At 45.6% G+C, this 24,241-nt stretch overlaps 1 protein-coding gene and 1 pseudogene across 2 annotated transcripts in view; both read right to left on the bottom strand.

Annotated features, from left to right (window-relative positions):
- Positions 1-24,241, bottom strand: part of LOC119951080 (adhesion G protein-coupled receptor A3-like) — a 664,838-nt gene that overhangs the window by 240,164 nt on the left and 400,433 nt on the right. For both annotated transcript variants that reach the window (XM_038774125.1, XM_038774126.1), the window contains exons 9-10: positions 23,194-23,392; positions 2,440-2,589 (exon numbers count right to left, since the gene is read on the bottom strand). In XM_038774125.1, coding sequence (XP_038630053.1) covers positions 2,440-2,589; positions 23,194-23,392 — 349 coding nt within the window. The remainder of the gene's footprint in view (positions 1-2,439; positions 2,590-23,193; positions 23,393-24,241) is intronic.
- On the bottom strand, positions 3,171-3,380 carry LOC119951102 (annotated as a pseudogene).

The following is a 24,241-nucleotide window of genomic DNA, read 5'->3' as shown; positions in this document are numbered from 1 at the left end:
ACAAACCCTGATTGTTTTCCTTGACTTCACTTACATTTAACAATTGAATTTCCAACTAAAATGTTTTATTGCTAAACCACATGAATTGTGAAATTAGAATAGCTATTGATTTTTAAAACTGGTCCTATTGGTTAAATGGTTGCACTTGAAAAGGGAAAATACCTCATTTTAGTTTGCCAAATACTAGCTGCAGGTGACATTTCAGATAATGTTTTCTTTTCAAATATCATTTCATCTTCCAAAAGAAATGCCAATATAATATTTGGTTTCAAGCATGGTCTCTCCATGCCCCAAGGTTAACATGTCTGTTTTTGACTTTTGTAAAAATGAATTTAATGACTTGTCCAAACCAAACATACTACACTTAGCTTTAAGCCTGTAATGAACTCCAATTGGCTTTATTGGTTGGCCAATTGGAGTATGAGCTCCCTCAATGATAACTCATTGAGGGGGCCCATATAATCACCTGTGTAGGCTTTGTGAGCAGTCTTAAGTTGACTAGACTGCTAGCAGCACTGTTTGTAGCTGCTCCTGTAATATCGTTATTGTAAATAAATATTGGTGTGGTGATGGAACTCCTGCCTCCCGTGGATTACTACAAAGCCAATCTCCTCTTTTGTTTGCATTGAGTGGGGAATGCTAATGTCAAACATACGAAGTTCCGCATCTGTGGATAAATTAAGATGAATTAAAACACACAGATTATAAAGAAGCCGTTATCCCATTCATACATCAAAAGTAGATTTTCTAGGTATTGGAGGAGACCTAAACCGTTGGAAAATATTAAAAATAATCTTCCTCACACCTCTCTGACCCAGTGCACTGCTCAGGATTTTCTAAGGCATCCATTTGTTAACATTTCAATTTGCCTCCATTATGGTGCTTTCTGTAGGGGACCAAAAGTCAAGTTTGACAACGGAATGTTGTTTTTTATGAAGGGAAATGTTTGAATTAACATGGTGGCTCTTCTGATTATCTATAAGAGATGCCTTCCACATGACATTCATACCATTCCTCCTGTTTATCTCGCCATGTTCTGTTCAATTAATGCTGGACGATCAGAAACGAAAATGAGATGCTAACCAAGAGTGTCAGACCTATTTATTAGAAACAATTTAAAGTGACCGAAGACTCGACTTTAAGAGGGTTTGATATCATTATTCAGACAGTAATAGGTGACAGGGTATAGGTAACATCTGGTATTGGCGGGGTAATATATTAATAATCAGCTTATCACAATATTTGTTGAAATCTGGTTCCAAAATGCTTCCTTCTAATTTTCACACAAGGTATTTGAGCCCAGTGTGGAATGTTACAAGCTAATAATTAGTATCCAAACAAAGTGTGTCAACTGCATAATTACGCAGGAGTCCCTTGATGAATATGCTGTGGGCATGGACCAGTTTTTCTGAAGTTCCTCATGTTTTCCTTTCTATCACTTGAGATGCTTAGAAAAACAGGCAAAACCTACTGTTTCAATTTTAGGTAAAACGCTGAATTGAGTGCATATCTGTTTACAATAATCCAACAGAGATGGTTTTGGTGCTAATGTATATGAGAGAATACAAATCCAAAGAAATTGATTTTAAACAGTACAGCGCTCTCATCAAATTGGACCCTGAGCATTGTCAACCATTACTGTCACCTAAAAGTGGCATTGAGAACAGTCCACATACAAATGAGACTGTTCGCTAACATCAGCATTATGAAGAACATTTATAGAGGCGGAAAGGATAGAAAATGCAAGGAAAAAAATAATTCTGCAGCATAATTTCAAAGCAAACAATAAAGTCAGAACAAAATGACCAAAATAACTAAATTTTGGATTGTTAGGAACTTCAGCTTCCCATAAAAAAGTCACTGCATTGAGATGTGAAATTGAGCTAAAACTCAAGAAATATTTATTAAACTGCCAGATATGGTGGTAAAATAATGCATGTTCTTTCTGAATGGACAAACTATCAGGGAGGAGCAGATTTCCTCAATTGCAAGAATAAGATTTCTTAAAATTAGCTCAGGCAATAACTTTGTCATTACTTTCCGGACCAATTTTCATCTTACTACTCAGCTGTAAGATGAGGGTTGGGGGATTGGCTGTGTGCAATTGTCCGATTTTCATTACCACTGATTTCAATGGAGAGTAATTTCTGTACAGGCGTCTGATGCACAATGTCGGCTTTATGCTGAATGTGAAATGAATAATCCACAGATCTGAAATAGCTTTCTTATCCATGATGTTCTAGTTCAGCATTGATTTAATTAACAGTCAACATTGTAACAATGGATGAAATATTTTTAAAAAACAAAGAAAACTCATAATTTCATCCTTATTACTAAAAACGAAACATTAATATAATAGGGCTTCAGCCAAGAATGAGGAAGCTTAGGTGCATGAAATGGCTTGAATGTGGGATCCACATCCAAATTTTGATACATTACATCTTTAACTCGATCCACAAAGATGATTAACTTCTGAATCATGCGAGCCACAAAAATAACATCCATCATGTCTGCAAAGTTAGCTGCAGCTCCTGTGTAGGTCATCAGTTGGTGAGCAAAAGCAAGAGCATTGGTGGCATTCACTGGAATCTGAAATCACATATTACTTTTAATTAACGCTCTCAAAAGTACAAAAATGATAAACCACTTGCGTTCATGATCAATTAACCAGAAACTAAATGCAGAGTGCAAGCTGCAATTTGATTTCCACACACGCAAAACCTTCTTTTGTTGTCAAAGAGTGAAGAGCGGTTGGAAGGCCTCGCACATAATCCAATAGCCATTTTGTGGCAGAACATTCAGATCGAATAAACACATCCTTAATGTTCAATGTAGGCAGCATCTGCATGCGCCATTCCTTCCAAAAATTATTTTGCAACAAAGTTGAACTCTAATTAAAAGAGGGACTTAGAAGGTAAGTGGAAGACTGGTATATTCAGTTTACAGAGTTGCAGTTATCTTTATTTTGTGAATTTTGGGTATACATTTTCTGTGAGGTAAATTATTTCATGGACTAGGATACGCCATGTAATAATAGTTCACATATATATAACTAACTTGTGTCCGAAAGTGACAGTTTGGTCGTAACCACTTCCTATAAACTACTGCATTATATAATTACTTTGACTTTAAAGTCAGTCACATTTATACATTTTTTAAAATCCCGTTCCTATAGTTACCATGCCAATGTACAGAGTGGACAGGGCAAACCCTTAAATCTTCTCCTTGCCTGCTCCAAAAATCAATTCAAATTCAAATTGAATCCAATTCATGGTCTCCAAAATAGAGACATACAGGATCCAAGCTGACAAGTAAAGGCACTGCACCTCATCTTCAGCGTGAAATGGCGCTTGATCTTAGCCAAAAGGCCGAGAAGTGATATTTTACATGCACATTTGTTCAAGTGCAATGACACTTCTATGTCAGCTACTATGTTATCTGTTTGCAATTCAGAAAGAAAGACTTATTAACTTTTTAGTCAAGGAGACTACCTTGATCAAAAAAGGCATCGGGCAAAACAAACAACCTTATAGACAATGCTCTCTGCACATGGTGAAGTGTACATGGACAATGGTCATGTGAAGAGATGGCTGAACCATGTTCACTGTGCATTTATGCAGCTTGACAATTGACATTAGGACCAATACAAGCCTTGACAGCATTTTAATCAAAATGCTTCTTTGGCTTTACAACGTCACTTCCTTTAACCTTAATCTACTGACTTTACATTCTGTAATAACCTGTACGGATTCGCACGGACTGGGTTGATTGTTTTCCCCTGTGTGGCCTGAGTAGTAGGACCTCCCTCACTAACTATGGGGCTGATACCATGTTGTATATGAGGTCAGCCAGATAGGAACCGACCGACAGAGAGAGAGGACCATGTGAGATTCAACTGGGCCCTTTTGTAAACAGCACACATGATAAAAAAACACCTTCTTTGGGTTACTTGCCTGACTCCGTTCGCCTTTATTAAACATTCATTCCAGAAAAATCATATAGTACCATTAGAAATATAGGCTGTGACTTTCTGGACCTACTGCGAGACATGTGGCCGGCTCACCATGAGTACATTGACTTTCGGCGGGGCTGGAGCAGGGCCAGAATGTGTTTTATTAAAAATATTTTTATTCAGACAAAATTTTTCAGATACACAAACAACAACAATACAACAACCGGCCAATCCCACACAGCCCCTCTCTCTTCCCCCTCACTCCCTAGAAGAGGAAAAACCATGAGAGAAATGAAAGTTCCTTGCGTAACAAATCGCGCAGCTGAAAATAAACAAAATACAGAGACAAACCACCCCACCTCCCCACACAGTTGATGGAAAGCAGACCATTGAAAAAGAAGACTAAATGCTGCCACCTCAAATAGAACCCTTCCACTGACCCCCTTGTGCTATACTTGATCTTCCTGTGGCAGCACGGTGGTGCAGTGGGTTAGCCCTGTTGCCTCACGGTGCCGAGGTCCCAGGTTCGATCCCAGCTCTGGGCCACTGTCCGTGTGGAGTTTGCACATTCTCCCCGTGTTGGCGTGGGTTTCACCCCCACAACCCAAATATGTGCAGGGTAGGTGGATTGGCCATGCTAAATTGCCCCTTAATTGGAAAAAATGAATTGAGTACACTATATTTATATTAAAAAACCACTTGATCTTCCTCAGGCAAAAATTCCATCAGGTTTCCCAGCCACGCCGATCCCTTAGATGGCACCAGGGACCGCCACCCAAGAAGAACCCACCTGCAGGTTAATAGCAAGACAAAGGCTAGTATATCTGCCCTTGTCCTCGTGTGCAGCTTTGGCAAATCTGGAACTCCAAAAATGACCATTGATGGGCACGGCTCAGCTCCTGCTGAATGCCCCAAAAGTCTGACATTGGATTAAAAAAGGAGACCCAGAACCTAACAAGCTTAGGGAAAGACCAAAACATGCACATGTGATTTTTGCCACCCTCTAGAGCACCGCTCACACCTATCCTCCACCCCCGAGAAGAATCTACTCATACTTGCCCTGGTCAGGTGTGCCTTGTGCATCATCTTGAACTGGATAAGGCTTAATCTTGGACATGAGGAGCTGGCATTGACCCTGTAAAGAGCCTTACTTAACACTCTTCCCTCAAGGACCAAGCCCAATTCTCCCTCTTACTCCCTCTTTAGTTCCACCAACAATGCCTGCTCCATTATCAACATCTGCTCAAAGACAGCCACCTCAGCCAAGGACAGGATTCAGTCCACAAGCGAAGACGACGGTACCAAGGGAAATTAAGGAAGTTTCTTGCGTAAAAGAATCACGCACCTGAAAATACCTGAATTATTCCCTCTTGGACAGATTTTTGTTTGTGGATTAGGGGAAGTGACAGATGCTAATTAGAGTCAGGCCCGGTTTCCCCACAAATAGTTTGAACGCAGCCACAGGGGCTACCGGGTACATAAGGTGGACTAGCTAAAAGGCCTGCTTTGCTGCTCTGAGATTTCTTCCTAGTTGTTAAAAAAAATGCAGTAAAATTAAACCAGTCTTCAAGACCCATCCCCCCACCACCTCACATACCCCCCATGCCTCCATGAGCCTCCTCATACAAGTTTATACAACCAATCCACTGCTCGTGGCACATCAGGCACTCAAAGTCAGGCTAAGCCCCTCTAACTACCTCATGGCCTTTCATATCCTCCATACCAACCTTTTCCCCCTTGGCCCATCATATCCTTCATATCAACCTATGCCCTTCTACAAAGTCCCTCAATTTAGTGCCAAGTCATGCCAACGTATGAACCTCACTGAACCCCATGGCACTTTATAGCCCCAAAGCCAACTCAGGCCAACCGATGCCTGGCGCTCATTCCCTTTACAGCCCCTGTACAAATTCGAGTCAACCCACATCACCACCCTCATGGCCTTTTATGGCCCTATACCAACTTAGTGTCAACTCAGGTCCCCAACCACCACCCTTTCCCTTGGACCAGTTCACCCTGCAATCATCATGGGCAGACCTCAGGAGCTATCGTGAGATGAAAAACTCACTTATAAAAGCCCATGCAGTGCATTTAAATTCCATATAAACAGAAACATTTCTTTCAAGTACCTAATCCCATAACAAATAAACATTTGTCTTCACAGCACCACATGAAAGATAGCTGATCTCTTCATAACCAATTGGAGCTGTAAATCAAATTGTAACTTACATCCCCCCCCCCCACCCCCCACACACACACACAATAATGATATGTTATGGAATGAGTAAGTGGAAATAGTAGTCTGGTGATAGCACCCAGGCTTATGTCAACAAACATCTGGTGAAATTGCAAGCATTGCTATTTTCAACTGCGGGCTGACTGATATTTTTCAAAATTTCAAGGACAGGAGATTTAAACAACTTGACAGCTTTTTATGCATAATCCAAAAAAGTACCATACCACTCTAATATTGTATCATACCTTCCAAAATGGTACTTCATCTCACCAAAAGGGTATTACATCTTTCAAAAAGGAGTACCTTACTTCTCCAAAGGGGTACTTTATCTCCAGTTGTTTCAGACCTTTTCCTGAAATATCTAAAACCATGAGTCATTTCCCTGAAACTTCAATGTCAAAAAGTCTAAGGCCCTTCTGGCTTGACACAAATTCAGGCAAAAATTATTGTTTTGATTACGTGGATTGGCAATGATAAATTGACTTTTGTGTCCAAAAAACGTTGGTTGGGGTTACTGGGTTCCAGGGTTCAGGGGATGGGGTGGAGGCTTAGGGTGCTCTTTCCAAGGGCCAGTGCAGATTCGATGGGCTGAATGGCCTCCTTCTGCACCGTAAATTATATGATTATATGATTAAGTTTCCAGTTTATCTAACTTGGAACACATTTTAATTTGAATAATCTTGTGTTTCATTCCATTTTCCAGCTTTATATTAATCTATAGAAAGAGAATCTGACAATACTATAGTGTTGGATCAGCATGTACTTGGTCATTAAACAAAATTCTGGTTCATTTCTGTTGAATCAGACTCGGTTGTTTAGACATGCATTTTAAAAATACATTTATCCTTTATTTCTGACAGGTTTTGTGCATACAAGCAAAGCACACATTTCACAGTATTGATAGATATTACTCTATATTACACTCTTCAACTTCCTCAATTCACAGATAAGTAGTGAAATATCTGCAGTTGTGTACCCTCTTATGTTTTTAAGAGTAGGCATGGATTTCTGTAGGAAGTGGATGAGCGCCTGTGGAACTGTCAAGGCATTTAATACTCCTGCCCTTTAAATTTTGAAAAATACCAGCCAGCAGTTGACAAAGTTCTCTTTGTGTTGAGAGTGTAGCCAGCCAATATTTTAATTTTACGAAGAATTCACCGCACCTCCCGACCCAGATACTTTCTCTTTTCCAGCCTTTCTTAATCAGTGTTCATGACGCTAAGATATCTGTCTACTTTCTTTTGTCTTCCAGATGTTACAAAATGCTATCTGAAGCACATGCCATGTTTGAGACTGTGATTCCCATCTGCTGATTTACTATTCATGCATTCTTGTAATTTGTACAAATATCAGTTGGCCAATCACACAGTGCATTCTACCTGCAGTCATCTGTTGTTCAACCAGATGAATGACATGGTGGCAGAGTGGTTAGCACTGCTGCCTCACAGCACCAGGGATCTAGGTTGAATTCCGGCCTTGTGTGACTGTGTGAAGTTTGCACCTAGCCTGAGTTTCCTCTGGGTGCCCCGGTTTTCTCCCACAGTCCAAAGATGTGCAGGTTAGTTGGGGTTACAGGCATATGGTGGGGGAGTGGGCCTCGATGGGATGTTCTTTCAAAGGATTGGTGTAGAATCGATGGGATAAATGACCTCCTTCTGCACTGTAGGGATGCTATGCTTCTATTCGCTAATCATTAAAATTTTTTTTTAAAGAGTATCCAATTTTAATTTTTCAGTTAAGGGACAATTTAGCATGGCCAATCCACCTAACCTGCACATCTTTGGGTTGTGGGGGGTGAAACCCACGCAGACACGGGGAGAATGTGCAAACTCCACACAGTGACCTGGGGCCGGGATTGAACCGTGTCCTCAGTACAATAGGCAGCAGTGCTAACCACGGCGCCACCATGCCGCCCCTATCAATCATATGTTGAGTTAATACTCGTGCTTAGCAACCTTCAAGTATTCCGGACTCACTCTCCATTGCAATGTCTCATTTGTTTTTCAAACTCAAACATTTCTTCTTCCAGGCACAGGTTATACTCCTTCACTGTTCATTCACTCACTCAAAACCATCAGAACAGCAAAACTGTAATTAGGTATTGATTGTTACTTTCTGTGGCCCAAGAATCACACCAGAGTAAACAAATAAAAAATTAAAATTTAGACTTGTATAAATCAAAGCATTGCCTCATTATCTTGAATCAGCCACATGGGGTGGTATTGAATAGAGCTGATGGGGGGTCTTGCCCGTCAGCTGGAGAGGGTGTGAGAGTCCTGTATCTCCTCTTCTATGGAAGGCCTGTTGAATTAAGTGCCACTCAAGCACTTAACTGGTCAGTGGTGGGTGTTCCCAGCTATCAGCGAACATGGAGGTGGAATTTCTGCGCGGCGAGAGCAGCCTGTCAATCTTAGGCCAGAAGCTTTATTGGATGACAGCCACAAGTAGGAAGTTGCTGCAAGCTGGTGGTACTCCAGCCAGCTGAGGCCTAAGATCACCAGTGGATCTTAGGCCACAGATGAGTAATGGAGGCTGATGTGAGGTGAAAAGTGGGGTGAGGAGGATGGGCTCACAGGGTAGTTGGAGTGGGTAGGGTCCCTCCTCCCTGACGCTGGGTCACTCAAATCAGGCACAGAGCGCCTTTGAACTAGGGACCACTCCCCTGACCTGAAAGCTTGCTAGCAATCCTGCAGTATCTGCTGTTTGGTGAATACTAGCTACAGTGGGAAGCGGAAGCTGGAAGGCCGTCACGAGTCCCTGGCAGGGCCACCCCCCACCCCGGCCAGTGTTAAGCCAGGCATTCAACAGTCGCTCCTCTCCGGGTCCTACCTCCTCTCTCTCTCTCCCTCATCAGCTACAACACCGGTTTCACGATTTGTAAAAGCACAAGTGAACCGTGCCGTTGGGAACTCGGCCCATATGAGGAGGAGAATCGCGGAGGCCCCCGGAGAACACCGGTCGTGTCCGCTATTGATATGTAAATGGAGTTTACTGCGCGTGCATTCCGGGACTCATTGACGCCGCTGTCGAGGTAATGGAGAATTGTGATTTAGTGTCAAATTGGCGCCCGCTGAGATTTTGGCGTCGGAACCTATTCTCCGCCAAATCGCGATTTCGGCACCAGCAAATAGAGAATCCCGCCAATCATAGTTAAAATTTTATACAAAAGGTGTGAGTTTAATCAAATTCAGAGAAAACGGAACACAATAAATACGCATCTATAAACAATACCTACGACACAGCCCAGGCGAACTGCTTGGGACATTTTTCCCATGGCAGTCAACATAAATATAACACAACAATTGGAGTTTAAGCCATCATTTAGAAGAGCAGGACAAGATGGATTGCAAGAACACTTCACTGTGGTGACCTGGATTCCTAGCTCTTGATACCGAGCCCTAAATGATGAAAAACAAAGCTCAGGAAATACAGATCCAATGTATGAAGCTAGATTTCATTTTGGACACCATAGATCACACTTTGTCTTCGTTGTCTTAGTTAATCTATACTGAGGATAGCATTACGGGCTGAAATCTGGACATACTGGAGAGGATACAAAGTAAAATGAGTGCAGGACACTATTTTGGTACAAATTCAATACTGTACCAGTACCAATAGAGAATGCTTGCCTTCATTCAACGGAGCATTGAGCATAAAAACTGGCAAGTCATGCTACAGTTGTATAGAACCTTGGTAAGGCCGCACTTGTAATATTGCGCACAATTCAAGTCACCACAAGACCAGAATGATGTGGAGGCTTATGAGAGGGGGCAGTTGAGGTTTACCAGGCTGTTACCTGGTCTGGAGGGTGTTAGCTATGTGGAGAGGCTGAATAGACTCAGACTGTTTTCATTAGAAAGACGGAGGTTGAGGGGTAACCTGATCGAGGTCTACAAGATTATGAGGGGCATAGATAGAATGGATGGGCAGGCACTCTTTCCCAGAGTGGACGGGTCAGTCACCAGGGGCCATAGGTTTAAGGTCCATGGGGCAAAGTTTAGAGGAGATGTGTGAGGCAGGCTTTTTGCACAGAGGGCGGTGAGTGCCTGGAACGCGTTGCTAGGAGAGGTTGAGGAAGCAGATACATTAACAGCGTTCAAAAGGCATCTTGACAAACACATGGATAGGACGGGTATAGAGGGATCCGGTATAAGGAAGTGCTGAGGGTTTGAAACAACAAAGAACAAAGAAAATTACAGCACAGGAACAGGCCCTTCGGCCCTCCCAGCCTGTGCCGATCCAGATCCTTTATCTAAACCTGTCGCCTATTTTCTAAGGATCTACTTCCCTCTGTTCCCGCCCGTTCATATATCTGTCTAGATGCATCTTAAATGATGCTATCATGCCGCCTCTACCACCGCCGCTGGCAAAGCATTCCAGGCACCCACCACCCTCTGCATAAAAAACCTTTGATGCACATCTCCCTTAAACTTTCCCTCTCTCACCTTGAAATCGTGACCCCTTGTAATTGACACCCCCACTCTTGGAAAAAGCTTGTTGCTATCCACCCTGTCCATACCTCTCATAATTTTGTAGACCTCAATCAGGTCCTCCCTCAACCTCCGTCTTTCCAACGAAAACAATCCTAATCTACTCAACCTTTCTTCATAGCTAGCACCCTCCATACCAGGCAACATCCTGGTGAACATCCTCTGCACCCTCTCTAAAGCATCCACATCCTTCTGGCAATGTGGCGACCAGAACTGCACGCAGTATTCCAAATATGGCCTAACCAAAGTCCGATACAACTGTAACATGACCTGCTGACTCTTGTACTCAATACCCTGTCCAATGAAGGCAGGCATGCTGTATGCTTTCTTGACCACTCTATCGACCTGTGTTGCCACCTTCAGGGTACAATGGACCTGAACTCCCAGATCTCTCTGTACATCAATTTTCCCGAGGACTCTTCCATTGACCGTATAGTCCGCTCTTGAATTAGATTTTCCAAAATGCATCACCTCGCATTTGCCTGGATTGAACTCCATCTGCCATTTCTCTGCCCAACTCGCCAATCTATCTATATATTTTTTTTAGAACAGTACAGCACAGAACAGGCCCTTCGGCCCTCGATGTTGTGCCGAGCAATGATCATCCTACTTAAACCCACATACCCGTAACCCAACAATCCCCCCCATTAACCTTACACTACGGGCAATTTAGCATGGCCAATCCACCTAACCCGCACATCTTTGGACTGTGGGAGGAAACCGGAGCACCCGGAGGAAACCCACGCACACACATTTTGCTGTATTCTCTGGCAGTCCTCCTCGCTATCTGCAACTCGACCAATCTTAGTATCATCTGCAAACTTGCTAATCAGACCACCTATACCTTCATCCAGATGATTTATGTATATCATAAATAACAGTGGTCCGAGCATGGATCCCTGTGGCACACCACTAGTCACCGCTCTCCATTTTGAGACACTCCTTTCCACCACAATGCTCTGTCTCCTGTTGCCCAGCCAGTTCTTTATCCATCTAGCTGGTACACCCTGAACCCCATACGATTTCACTTTTTCCATCAACCTGCCATGGGAAACTTTATCAAAGGCCTTACTGAAGTCCATGTATATGACATCTACAGCCCTTCCCTCATCAATTAACTTTGTCACTTCCTCAAAGAATTCTATTAGGTTTGTAAGACATGACCTGCCCTGCACAAAACCATGCTGCCTATCACTGATAAGTCTATTTTCTTCCAAATGTGAATCGATCCTATCCCTCAGTATCTTCTCCAACAGTTATGGCAAACTCCACCAATCCCACTAATTTTGGCAAAGGTTGGTATCATAATCGGTACAGGCTTGGAGGGCCTAAGGGCCTGTTCCTGTGCTGTATTGTTCTTTGTTCAATACCAGCAGGATCCAGAGCTCAAAATAATCATGAAATACCCAACATGATTCAAAGGCTGCAGGGTCTCTGTGCGCAGCTGAAATAAACATTGCACTACCCCTGTAACTGCAGTATTAATGGAGCCCAAACCTGCTGTGGGGCAAGATTCCCCGGCTTCCCAGCCACGTGTTTCTTGGTGGTGGGAGGCAGAGCGCTGTTCGCTGGCAGTGGTATTCTCTGCTCCCGCCATTGTCAATGGAAATTCCCATTGAAGCCATCCCACGCCACCAGAAAACCAGCAGGCGAGGGTGCCAGGGTGCGCTGCCGGCAGGATCAGAGAATGTCACCACCAGTGAATGGCTGGAGAATTCCGGCCCTGGACTCAGAGTCCAACATGACTACAGAAAAAAGCAGAGCGAGACGCCATGGAAGGAATCTCCAATTTGCTTTGCAGTCAGTTTGAGATTTACACGACATAACTTTAATATCCGTGTAAAGTTCAACCCATTTTGCACAGACACGAAGATTCTCATGGGGATATTGCTAAATTCGTAGATTCTTGTAGTTCAAAACAGGTCACTTAGACGGTCAATTCTGCACTATTGATCCTTTACCACGTCAGCCACCTGCTTCAAATTCACAATACCCCTTTTCCTTTAACATTCTCTTTTCACAACCTAATTCTCTTTTAAATTAATTTATAGCCTCAGCTTCAAATCCAGTGTGTAGAGCAAAATTCCACATTCTAATGACAGAAACAGAAATTTCCCAATTATGTTATTTTGAAGTTTCTCCTTTTGGGATTAAGACACACTATTAGAACAATGCAGGCAAGTTCCCTTTGCACCTTTCCCTTGTTACACCTGACTTCCGGATGCTGTGGCAAGTATTCACCACACTGATGCTCGTTAACCTGAGGAGATAAATTGACGGCAAAGGAAATCAGAGAGGATATAGATTCTGGAATTCATAATGAAATGGTCACTGAACACTCCTGTATTGCCTGAAAATCTGTCAGAACAAAGGAGCAGCAGAGGCTTCTTTCCTAAGAAGGATACTCCGTTTAGGAGACTAAGGACAGGATTCACCATTTCAGAAACAAAGGACTTAATTCTCAGGTGGCGGGATTCTCCGCTGCGCTGGCAGGGCACCCACGCCCACAGGTTACTCAACGGTGTGGGGTGGCGAAAATGGGAAATCCCATTGGAAGATGGCAGGAACGGAGAATCCCGCTGCCGACGAGGGCATGCTGCCGAGGGAACCTCGGCTGACGCCCTAAGTGTTGATGGCAAGAATGAATTGGTGGACTTCTATGACAGCAAAATTGCCACCCACCCAGAACAATTCATCAGCCATTCATGGGCCAGCACCAGCTCACATGGAACACAATCGATTCCAATGAAAAACGGTGTCGGATTCGTCGGGATTGACACTTGTGAAGTGACAAGCTGCGGCCGCATATAAGCACTCCCCATACACACTCATCCCAGCCAACAAGATGGCAGCACAGAGTGGCACCCCATTTTTCAGATGCCGAGCTGGAGACCCTGTTGGACATCATAGAGGAGAGGCGGGCTACCCGCCCCTGGGCCATCGATGACACCGAGGGAGGAGGAGCTAATGGGGTCCATGCCGGTAACTCTCGCACGGGGGGTGCCGGAACAGCACAGCGCCTCAGACCCCCCAACACACCACCCTTCCTGTCCCTGGTGCATCTGATGGGCAGCAGGCAGAACAGGGCAGCACCACGCCACTTTGGACACCCAAGCAGCAGCCGGGTCCATCCTGGCCCAGTCGCCGCAGAGGACGGCCACGAAAGGGGACTCAGGTAACAGGGCAGGAATCACAGCAAACCGCCTCCACTCCTGATGTACTCTCCTGGCGATTCACCTAGAAATAGCATTAGGGCCAGTAAGGCCAGAAAGGTAGACATCAGTTAGTTTGACATGAGTGCAGCACACAATATAGCGATAGGGGTGAGGGCATGAACCTATCTATATGTATGCAGGTTTAGCTCAGTGGCTGGTTTAGCTCAGTGGGCTGGACAGCTGGTTTGTGATGCAGAATAAGGCCAGCAACGCGGGTTCAATTCCCGTACCAGCTTATCCGAACAGGCGGCGGAATGTACCGACTAGTGGCTTTTCACAGTAACTTCATACTTGCGACAGTAAAAGATTATTATTATATATATGTTCACCGTTGCACAATAAACACCAGTTCACAACATTTCAACCAGCCTTTGTGCTCTGCCAGACGGGTGTGAGGGATGGACTGGGCTGGCTGCCGAGGGAGCGCTGCAGAAGTGGGGGTTGGGCAGTGGGCGGGGGGTCCAACGACCCTAGTTCAGCCAGCGCTCGCTGCTCAGGTGCCCCCCCCCCCACCCCACCTCTTCCTCCTCCCATTAACCTGATGTGAACTTTGTTGCAGTCACTGAGGTCAAAGTTGAAATACGTCTGTTGTTCAGCACTTCCATCTCCACCTTGCTGAGTAAATATACAAATTAACCAGAATGCTCCCTCAACTCAGAAAATGGCGTCTATCCTGCTATCTGGAATACCACCATACACCAAACAAAAAGATTTCAATCTGTTATCATAACAAAACCAGGAAGATAAATTATATGATGAGAAACTGCAATTTCTTTTATCTCGCAATTTCTTTTACCAAGCATACAGGGGTTCCATGACGGCGTGGATGCACCTGTGCACCGAGGTTTGTGCGATTCTGTATAGATCCCAACTTAATGCCTGGAAGGACCACATGGCGTAAAGGTTCAGGGCGACCCTCACCTTGACGGCCATTGGGAGCGGGTGTCCTCCCTGATGTGTTGGGAACTCTGGATCTGTGGAGACTGCGTTTACCTTAGCAGTAACATATACAGACTACCAACACTTGTAATAGTACAACACTATTTTATTAAGCTAGGAACTGTTGAACATACTTTCACTGTGGATCGACACTATGTTAGATTAAACTGAAGACCTATGCCTATCCTGACCAGTCTAGACTGTTAGCACATGGTGAAGATCTGTGCTGCAAGCTGTGAGCTCTGTCCTTCTCAGAGGCTGCATCCCGAATGAGCGGGAAAACTAGTGCCCTCTGGCTTTATAGTGAGCGTGCTCTAACTGGTGATTGGCTGTTGTGTTGTGTGTGTTGATTGGTCTTGCAGTGTGTCAGTCAGTGTGTGTGTCTGCACCATTATATACTGATGTGTATATTCTGACACTCCCCATACCCTTGCGGTGCCAGATGTGCCAGAACTGACAGATATGTCGCACTGTCCCCTTGCTCCGCCGGAGTCTTCGCCGGCAGGTCCTTGAAAGACAGGGGCTGCTGGTGCACACAAAGCCTGAGTCGGTGCCACCTTTCAACCTCCTCCTCAGCCTGTTTGGCGGCCAGCTCCCCATTCTCACCGGCTGGCTCCTGTTACGCTGGGGTAGGCTCCCCTGCTGCAGTGCCTCAATCGAATAGCTCTAGTTTGTACAGCCTCAGTGCATCCCTCAGGGCTGCGGCGACTAGGATGAAGGCCACCATTCCTGCCTCGATTCCAAAGTCCATTGTCTGTAGGGGGTGAAAGTCAGACATCTCAGCATGGTGCGAACCCCCAAGCCAACCAGGTCCAATGGGTTACAAGGTGGCCTCAGCCTGCACTGGAGATCCTGCAAGTTCCCCCCATCCTCCTTCCCCATCCCCACCCCCAGCCATCCCCCCTGGCACTCTGCCCTCTGAACCCCTGGCCCCGCTGGTGCCCAGTACCATGGAAACCTCTGCCTGTGGCCCCCATCCCTGCTGCCAGGGGTATCGGTGGTTGACGCTACCCATGCCAGTGGTATGCGCTTCAGCCCCCATCTGGCACCCTCCTGCAGGGATTACGTGGGTGGGCCATGTGCTGCCCGCCTTTGGTGGTAACTGGTTGGGGGGGGGGGGGGGGGGGGGGCGGTAGTTGGTGGGGTGGAGAATGGTTTGTCAGTCGGGTGCGCAGCAAGGTGACTGTCTTGCAGGCCGCGACAATTCCGGTCCATGCCTCGGCGCCCTGGTCTCGTGGGGGTCACCCTGAACCCCAAGACCCATGTCCTCATCAGCCCCTGCCATCCCCCCGGGCCTGGCACGTTCCCCTCTCCCCACCCCAGGTAGCTCTGCCAGTGGCCGATCTCGCAGTCCACGGTCGCGCATGTCCTAACTCCTCTCTGTCCCTCATTGGCCACTGCACTTGCTTCCTGATTTTTAAAGCCACAAAATGAAAGCCGCCATGGTAATTCCTCCTGACCGAGGTGGAGCATCGCGGAGGCTCCAGAGAATACCGGCTCAGGCCTGCTAATGATATGTGGACAGCATTTACTATACGTGCAGAGCAGAATGCATTGACACCACTGCATGGCATTTTGGCAGGCATCCGGCGCTGGCCACAATTTTGGCGTCACGCCAAATTCTCCACTCAATTGCTTTTCCCGATTTCAGCATCAGCTGAAGGAAAATCCCGTCCTCAGTATTGCCACAAGGGACTGAATGTTGTGTGATTTGCATTTCCATAAGGGATGCTATTCAGAAAGCAAGTCAGCACGTGCAAATGGGCCAGCACACGGTGTGAACTCAGAGGAATTCCCGGACATTCTAACCACTGGGGCCGGAGTTAGCGCCAAGAGCCTGGAAGCTGGAGCTGTTTTTCTAGCCCTCCACATACCACACACTCACTGCAGCCAAGAAGATAGCTTACAGAAGACCTCCGCTCCCCCGAGGCCGGGAGTCTGAGGTGGGCCCACAGCTCCATGCCAGTGAGGGGAGGAGGGACACCCTCTTATCCAGGGTGGATAAGAGGCACAATCCTGCCCTCCTGAACAGCACCTGGGAGGTGGTGGTGGAGGCAGTCAGCGCTACCAGCCTCAACAGGAGGAGACAGCTGGTGATCTTGAGGGGTCGGGTAACTGGTGATCCCTCTGCCCTGAGAGGGGCAGAGAATCAAGGACAGCTCTAAAAGTTACGGTGCAGGTGTCCTCTGGTTGAGGTGAGCTCTGCTGACCCCCTGCTTCCTCTGCAGTGGGGCAACACTTAATAATAATAATAATAATAATAATGATAATCTTCATTTTCACAAGTGGGCTTATATTAACACTGCAATGAAGTTACTGTGAAAAGCCCCTAGTCGCCACATTCCGGCGCCTGTTCAAGTATACTGAGGGAGAATTCAGAATGTCCAAATTACCTAACAGCATGTCTTTCAGGACTTGTGGGAGGAAACTGGAGCACCTGGAGGAAACCCACGCAGACACGGGGAGATCGTGCAGTAGCCACACAGACAGTGACCCAAGCCGGGAATCGAACCTGGGACACTGGTGCTGTGAAACCATAGTGCTAACCACTATGCTACTGAGGACTGTCAGGTCCCTGATTGAGCTTGGCCATACCCATCCCCCTGATAACACCGCTGGGGTTTGAGGATGTCCAGAGGGGCAACCTGGGTGGGTTCTCCCCATGTGTGCGTGGGTTTCCTCCGGGTGCTCTGGTTCCCAGATGACCAGAGGCCTTCTGAATATTCAAAGGTCGCAGACAGCACTCAACTGAGTGAACAGCTAGGAGCCCGTAAAGAGCAACAAAAGGGTGAGTTTAAAAGACAGACTGCAGCAATGGAGGACTGAGCCAGGACACCCCAATCCCGAGGGTGACACTCCAAGTCCACGGAAGCGGGACCTCAATGTTCCCTGTTACTGCCCCCGGCCCAGGCAAGCCTGACAATCTTCACGGGGTTTTTAAATGTATATTTAGCCTCCCACTTCCCTATCACAAATATGGCTCCCAGGCCCTGCTTGTTAATACTTGCACTAATTTGTGCCCTCAAGACTTCCACCTAAGAGGAGTGGATCATCATGGAAGGGCAGAGCGTACTCTGCCCAAGCCGCTAACGATATTGAAATCCGTGCAAATGACCGTTTTGCAGAGATCCACCAACGAGGTGCGGAAACATCTACGTTGCCTCCAGCGAAGGACCAGAGCGTGTGATTGGAATCAGTGGTGGGTGTAAATTTTGATTTTTTTTTGGATTACCTGCAATTCTCCGCGTGATCACAACTTTTTTCCAGTGTCGTGAGGCACATAATTTAGCCCCCTGTGATTAGCATTCGAGAACAATATACTGTTGGATTTTTATCATAACCTGACATGAACTTTGATGCAGTCACTGAGGTCAAAGTTGAAATGAAACGGTTGTTGAGCACTTCCATCTCTTCCTTGCTGAATAAATATATAAATTAACCAGAATGCTCCCTCAACTCAGAAAATGGAGTCTGTCCTGTTATCTGGAGCATCACCATACACTGAACAAAAAGATTTCAATCTATTATCATAACAAAACCAGGAGGACAAATTATATGATTAGAAGCTGCAATTTCTTTTATCTGCTTTGTGGCATTTTAAATGAATGCAGCTCAGCAGCAGTAACAAAGAGCCAGTCAGATAACACCATCAGATGCTGCTCATAAAGCAGATCTCAGAGTAAATAGATCTAATCTTCCATCAAAACACAACTAAATTGAAGCAATTATTCACAATAGTTTTATTCATTGAGTTAATCTAAAACCTCTTGATGCTGCAGATAGTTTGCTGGCTAGTGCCACAGGCCCAGATTTTGCTCACTGCTGACCTAGAAAAAGCTGCCAACAAAGATCTAGCAACCTTGGTGGTATGGATTTTACCTTTGTGACATTAATTTCATTCTCATTTTCATAAGCTATAAGCGGCTGAATTATCCCCAAGGAGGTGGGAAACCATAAGACAGATAGGTTCTTGATTAATAAGAGAATCAGGGGTTATGGGGAAGAAGGCAGGAGAATGGGGATGAGAAACATATTAGCCATGATTGATTAGCAGAGCAAACGCGATGGGCCAAGTGGCCTAATTCTGTTCCTATGAGATTCACGATGCTCGAAATGTCACGTGATATTCCGCTGACATCGCAATCTGGATCTCACTGGGCAAGATCCAGATATGTTTATTTAAATATGCATAGGCCTGATTTTCCCATGGCCCAGGATTCATCACCTACACCTGGGAGACCTCACAAGTGCGTTGTGTAGTACTGATTCACACAAACTTGGGCCAGTTGTGACAACACCTGGGGGGGTGGGGGGGGGAGGGGGGGGGGGAATGGGACACCCCCTCCGCCCTCCATTCCCTTCATCGAAGTCATCAATATAAATTGTAAATACTTGAGGTCCCAGCACTGACCCCTGTGGAACATCACTCATTCCATCTTGCCAACCTGAAAAAGACCCATTTATTCCTCCCCTCTGCTTCATCTTGGCCAGCTAATCTTCTATCTATGTCAATATGTTATCCCCTATGCCATGAGCTTTTATTTTCTGCAATGACCTTTGACGTGGCGCTTTATCAAATTCCTTCTGGAAATCTAAGTACACTACATCTACCAGTTCCTCTTTATCCAAGCACATGCCAATTCCTCAAAGAACTCCAATAAGTTGGTTAAGCATAATTTCCCTTTCACTAAATCATCAGGACCTGGTCATTAGTCACCACTCCAATAATTTACTTTGTACCACTTCTCTGGTAATTATAATTTTCCTGTATTCCTCCTTTTGTGAGGGCCACAAAGAATCCAGCACGAGTTGTAGAATAGAAAGAAATAACATTTATTTACAATAACTATTTATACACACACAACAGCAGAACAGCAGCAGTAACTCCCTTGCTGCTCACTCCTCTCTAGCTGGTTCCATACTGGCCAGCTCTATTTATGCATGGAATCTGCTAATGATTCCTCCGCCCCCTCCCCCCTCTCCCCCTTGGGGAAGCTCATACTCCGTAAGAATTGTGGGATTGCCATTCGTCCCCAGCCAATGGTAAGCAGGCAGGTTATAATACCTCTCCTTCCATTTCAAGGTTTATAGCTGTTTCTGGGATTTTAATTGTATTGTCTAATGAAGACTGAAATATCTGCTCAATTTATCTGCCATTTGCTTGTTTTCCATTAGCAATTCTCCGGATCACTTTCTATCAGACCATAGTTTACTTTGTCAACTTGTTTCTTTTTAAAATATTTATAAACAATATATTTCCGGCGAGCATTTTCTCACACGTAAATTTTTCCCACCATATTAATTTTCTAATCATCCTTTGCTGTTCCTTATATTCAGTCCCATCTCCAGACCTTCCCCCTATCTTTGCACAATTGTATGTTTTTATTTTAAGTTTCATACTATCTTTTACCTTTTTTGTTAAGCAGGAATGACGGGCGAAATTCTCCGCCCCCCACGACGGGTGGGAGAATAGCGGGAGGGCCTTCCCGACATTTTTGCCGCCCTCCCGCTATTCTCCCCCCCCCCCCCGCCGAAGTCCCGACCCGAATCGCTGCCGCCGTTTTTTTACGGCCGGCAGCGATTCTCAGCTGTTAGATGGGCCGAAGTCCCAGCCCTTTACGCCATTTTTACGAACGGCAAACACACCTGGTCTTGCCGTTCGTAAAAACGGCGTCACAAACTCGCTATTAATAACCATGGCACCGATTGGCACGGCCGTACCACGGCCGTGCCAAGGGTGCCATGGGCCCGCGATCGGTGGGCACCGATCGCGGGCAGCGGGCCCGATGCCCGCGCACTACTTGTCCTTCCGCCGCCCCGCAGTATCCATTCGCGGGGCGGCTGAGGGGCAACCCGGCCCGCGCATGCACGGGTTTCGCGCAAAAACGCGATGACGTCACCCGCGCATGCACGGGTTGGAGTCTTCCAAACTGCGCATGCGCGGCTGACGTCATATGACGCGTCAGCCGGCGCTAACTCCGGCAAGCGGGCTTAACGATTTTCGTTAAGCCCGTCTTGCCGGAGCCTACGGCGTCGGGCTGCTAGCCCCGACCGGGGACCAGAATCGGTCCCCGGTCGGGAAGGGGCGCGCTGCCGTAAAACCCGCCCGGGTATTTACGCCAGCTTTACGATTTCTCCCGTTTTGGGAGAATCGCGCCCGACATGTTTGTCTTTTGGACTTTGTCTTCCTGGTTGGAATGTATCTATTCTGTCTATTCTGAAATATACCCTTAAATGTTTGCCTCTGCATCTTTATTGACCAATTTAACTTAATTAACCAATTCACTTTAGCCAGCTCTGCTTTCATGTCTTCATAATTGTCCGTATTTAAGTTTTAAAACATTGCCATGAACCTACTCCTCTCACTCTCAAATTGAATGCAGAATTCAATCATTGTATGGTCAGTGCTACCAGGGGGTAACGTCACAAGAAGATCATTGATTATTCCCATTTCATTGCACAATAGCAGGTCTAGAATAACCTGCTCTCTTGTTGGCTCCAGAGCAAGCTGTTTTAACAAACTATCCTGAAAAGATTCTTTGAACTCCTTATCCAGGCTACCTTTGTCCATCTAACTTTCAAGTCTATGTGTCGATTAAATTCTCCCATAATTATCGCCATACCTTTCTTACAAGCTCCAATCATATCTTCCTGTATGTGGCACACTAGCATGCGGCTACTATTACGGGGCCTGAAAATGACTCCTACAAGTGAACTCTTGCCTTTACCATTGCTCATCTCTATCCAGGGGCTAAACAGGGGCTGTTTAGCACAGGGCTAAATCACTGGCTTTGAAAGCAGGCCAGCAGCACGGTTCGATTCCCGTAACAGCCTCCCCGGACAGGCGCCGGAATGTGGCGACTAGGGGATTTTCACAGTAACTTCATTGAAGCCTACTCGTGACAATAAGCGATTTTCATTTCATTTCATTTCTATCCAAAGCATTTTCACATCCTGGTTTCCTGAACATAGACCTTCCCTCTCTATTGTGCTAATACCATCATTAACTAAGAGAGCCACCCCTCCACCTTTTCTTTGTTTCCTTTCCTTCATAAAGTAAAAATAGAACTCTCCCTGCACTCCTTCCCTATGAACAGGCCCCCGCCAGTGCCCTCATGCCGACGTGAATGGATAAGGTAACTGGGGGGGGGGGGGGGGGGGGGGGGGGGGGGGGGGGGGGGGGGGTTGTTGGTAGGTGGAGTGATTATTAGGCCGTAGGTCTGATAATTAGATTTTAATTCATTCGAAGGGGGCTTCTGATATCCCGTTGTGTCACTGGTGCGGGTGTTGGGGGGTCAATCATGACAGGACTTCACACTGACACATAATGCAATTTGGGTCTCTCATGAGATTTTGTGCTCCTGTCGTAAATTACACCCGATGCAAAATGAAGCACAAAATACTGGCCTGTATTTCTGCATATAAACAAAGCCCAAGTTTACAATTATTGAGCAAACTATGTGACAATACTGTGAATAAATTTTCCAAAATACCGTACAATAACAGGGTTTATACTGTCTAACATCCTCATTAATGATATCCTGCGCGTGGGAAGGGCATGCGTGATTTGAAAATGACTTAATTCTTCAAAGGTACATAATTAGCATGATGTTTTGAATAATAACAACCGACTATTTGAAATTTCAAGCTGAAGTATGTGATGATTGGACTATGTTTCTATTGGTGTATTCCCAGTTACATGCTAAGGTGCAGTGGTCTCTGTTTTGTCAAACTTTGAGCTCAGTCTCACAAGAGCATCCCTACTGGGTTACTGTGACTTTTCCACATTCTACTCAAAAGATTAGCTCCTCATTTACAGCTAATCAACACAAGCAGCAGAATTCTCCATCGGTCGGATCCTCCAGTCCGCCATCAGCGCACCCACGTCCGCGGGTTTCCTGACTGTGAGGAGTGACTACAATGGGAAACCCTATGGGCTGGCTGCAGGAAAAGAGAATCCCGCTGCCGGTGGGGGCGTGCCGCGCTGGAAAATACGGCTGGTGGACCAGAAAATCCCGCCCAATATTCTTAAAAGATAAATTGTGGATTTGTTTCTCTTGCATATAGATTCTAGGACACATTTCGTTGCATTTCTGGAAGCAATAACAAGGTATTGTCCAACAGCCGACACCTGCAACCCCCCCCCCCCTCCCGCAAACCCAGAACTGGATTGAAAATGTGCAATAAACTAATTTTACTTTGAACTATCGCAGCCAGTAGCGCTGAATGCTCATGACAGGGGTCTCAAATATGGGCCGTAAAGTTGCAAACCGTTATTTAACGCATTGTCCAATCTGATCCACCAAGAGTCAGATTAAGGCTGTTATGAACTCTGTCATACTTGGTTATACTGGTAAGTACCTGGCTGAATGCATGAAGGACTCTTGTAACTTCATTTGCATAGGCGCACTCTGTATAATTCCCTTCTTCCCAGCGTCCACTTCTGTCACATTTACGCCAAGCTTTTCTCTGCCGATGGTCTCCGTAATAAGGCACAGATCCAAATGGATATCGAGCACAGGTGTAGTAAGCTGTGATACCAGCCAATGTTCGAGGCCATCTGTAGTAAAGTGAAGGTAGTAGAGTAAATAAAAAAGTGTACTTTTTAAATAATACTCCAATAGTTGTTACAGCAAGGAATCTTGAAATAACAGCAGGATAAGCTTTATACGTATATTCTGCTTTATTCTTTCTAATAAAAGTATTAATAATTGCTGTCATAACTATGCGGTATTATGATCTGATAATGATGGTACCAGTCTCTAATAGCACTGGGGTTGGTCCTGGAATGTGGCAACACATTAATGAGCCCAATTGTGTTTGGTAGCATGTGGGAAGGGCATTGAATACCTGGGGGTAATTGTCAGAACTGTGAAGGTGAAAGCTGATAGCTCAGCATGACGTTCTGTGATTTAGACTGAAAACCAGTAGGAATGATAATCAGACAAAAAAGATTGATTACCTTCATAAAAATTGCTACTTTGCTCCCTGTGGAAGGCTCCGAAACATAAATCCACTATTTTTCCCCAGCCCTTTCTAGGATTTTACTTCCTGCTCTCACAGTAACTGGTTCCCCAGTGTGATTGTGGATTTGACCAGCAGATTAACAAAGCAGCAGCAGAAAGCCACCCCTTCCCCTGTGCTCACCTGACTGCAGCCCTCTTAAGTATCGAGAGAGTTGTGACCTTTAATTCGGTCTCAGCTTAATAGGATACAAGCAAAAGTAAACTTGATAGAAAAGTGAGCAGCGCAGGACAAAAAGGCAGGGAGCCGAGAGCAGGGCTGGAGCAAAGGGCTGACCCCCTGCCCCCAAAGTATTTCCCCTCCCTCCCTCCCCAACTGACACCCGCTGGCTGAACCCCACTGCCCCTCCTCAGACTGCTCACCCTTTCCCCACAACTGTCTGACA

Source organism: Scyliorhinus canicula, chromosome 16 (genome assembly GCF_902713615.1).
Source record: "Scyliorhinus canicula chromosome 16, sScyCan1.1, whole genome shotgun sequence".
Lineage (NCBI taxonomy): Eukaryota > Metazoa > Chordata > Chondrichthyes > Carcharhiniformes > Scyliorhinidae > Scyliorhinus > Scyliorhinus canicula.
This window is presented reverse-complemented; position numbering and strand designations above follow the sequence as displayed.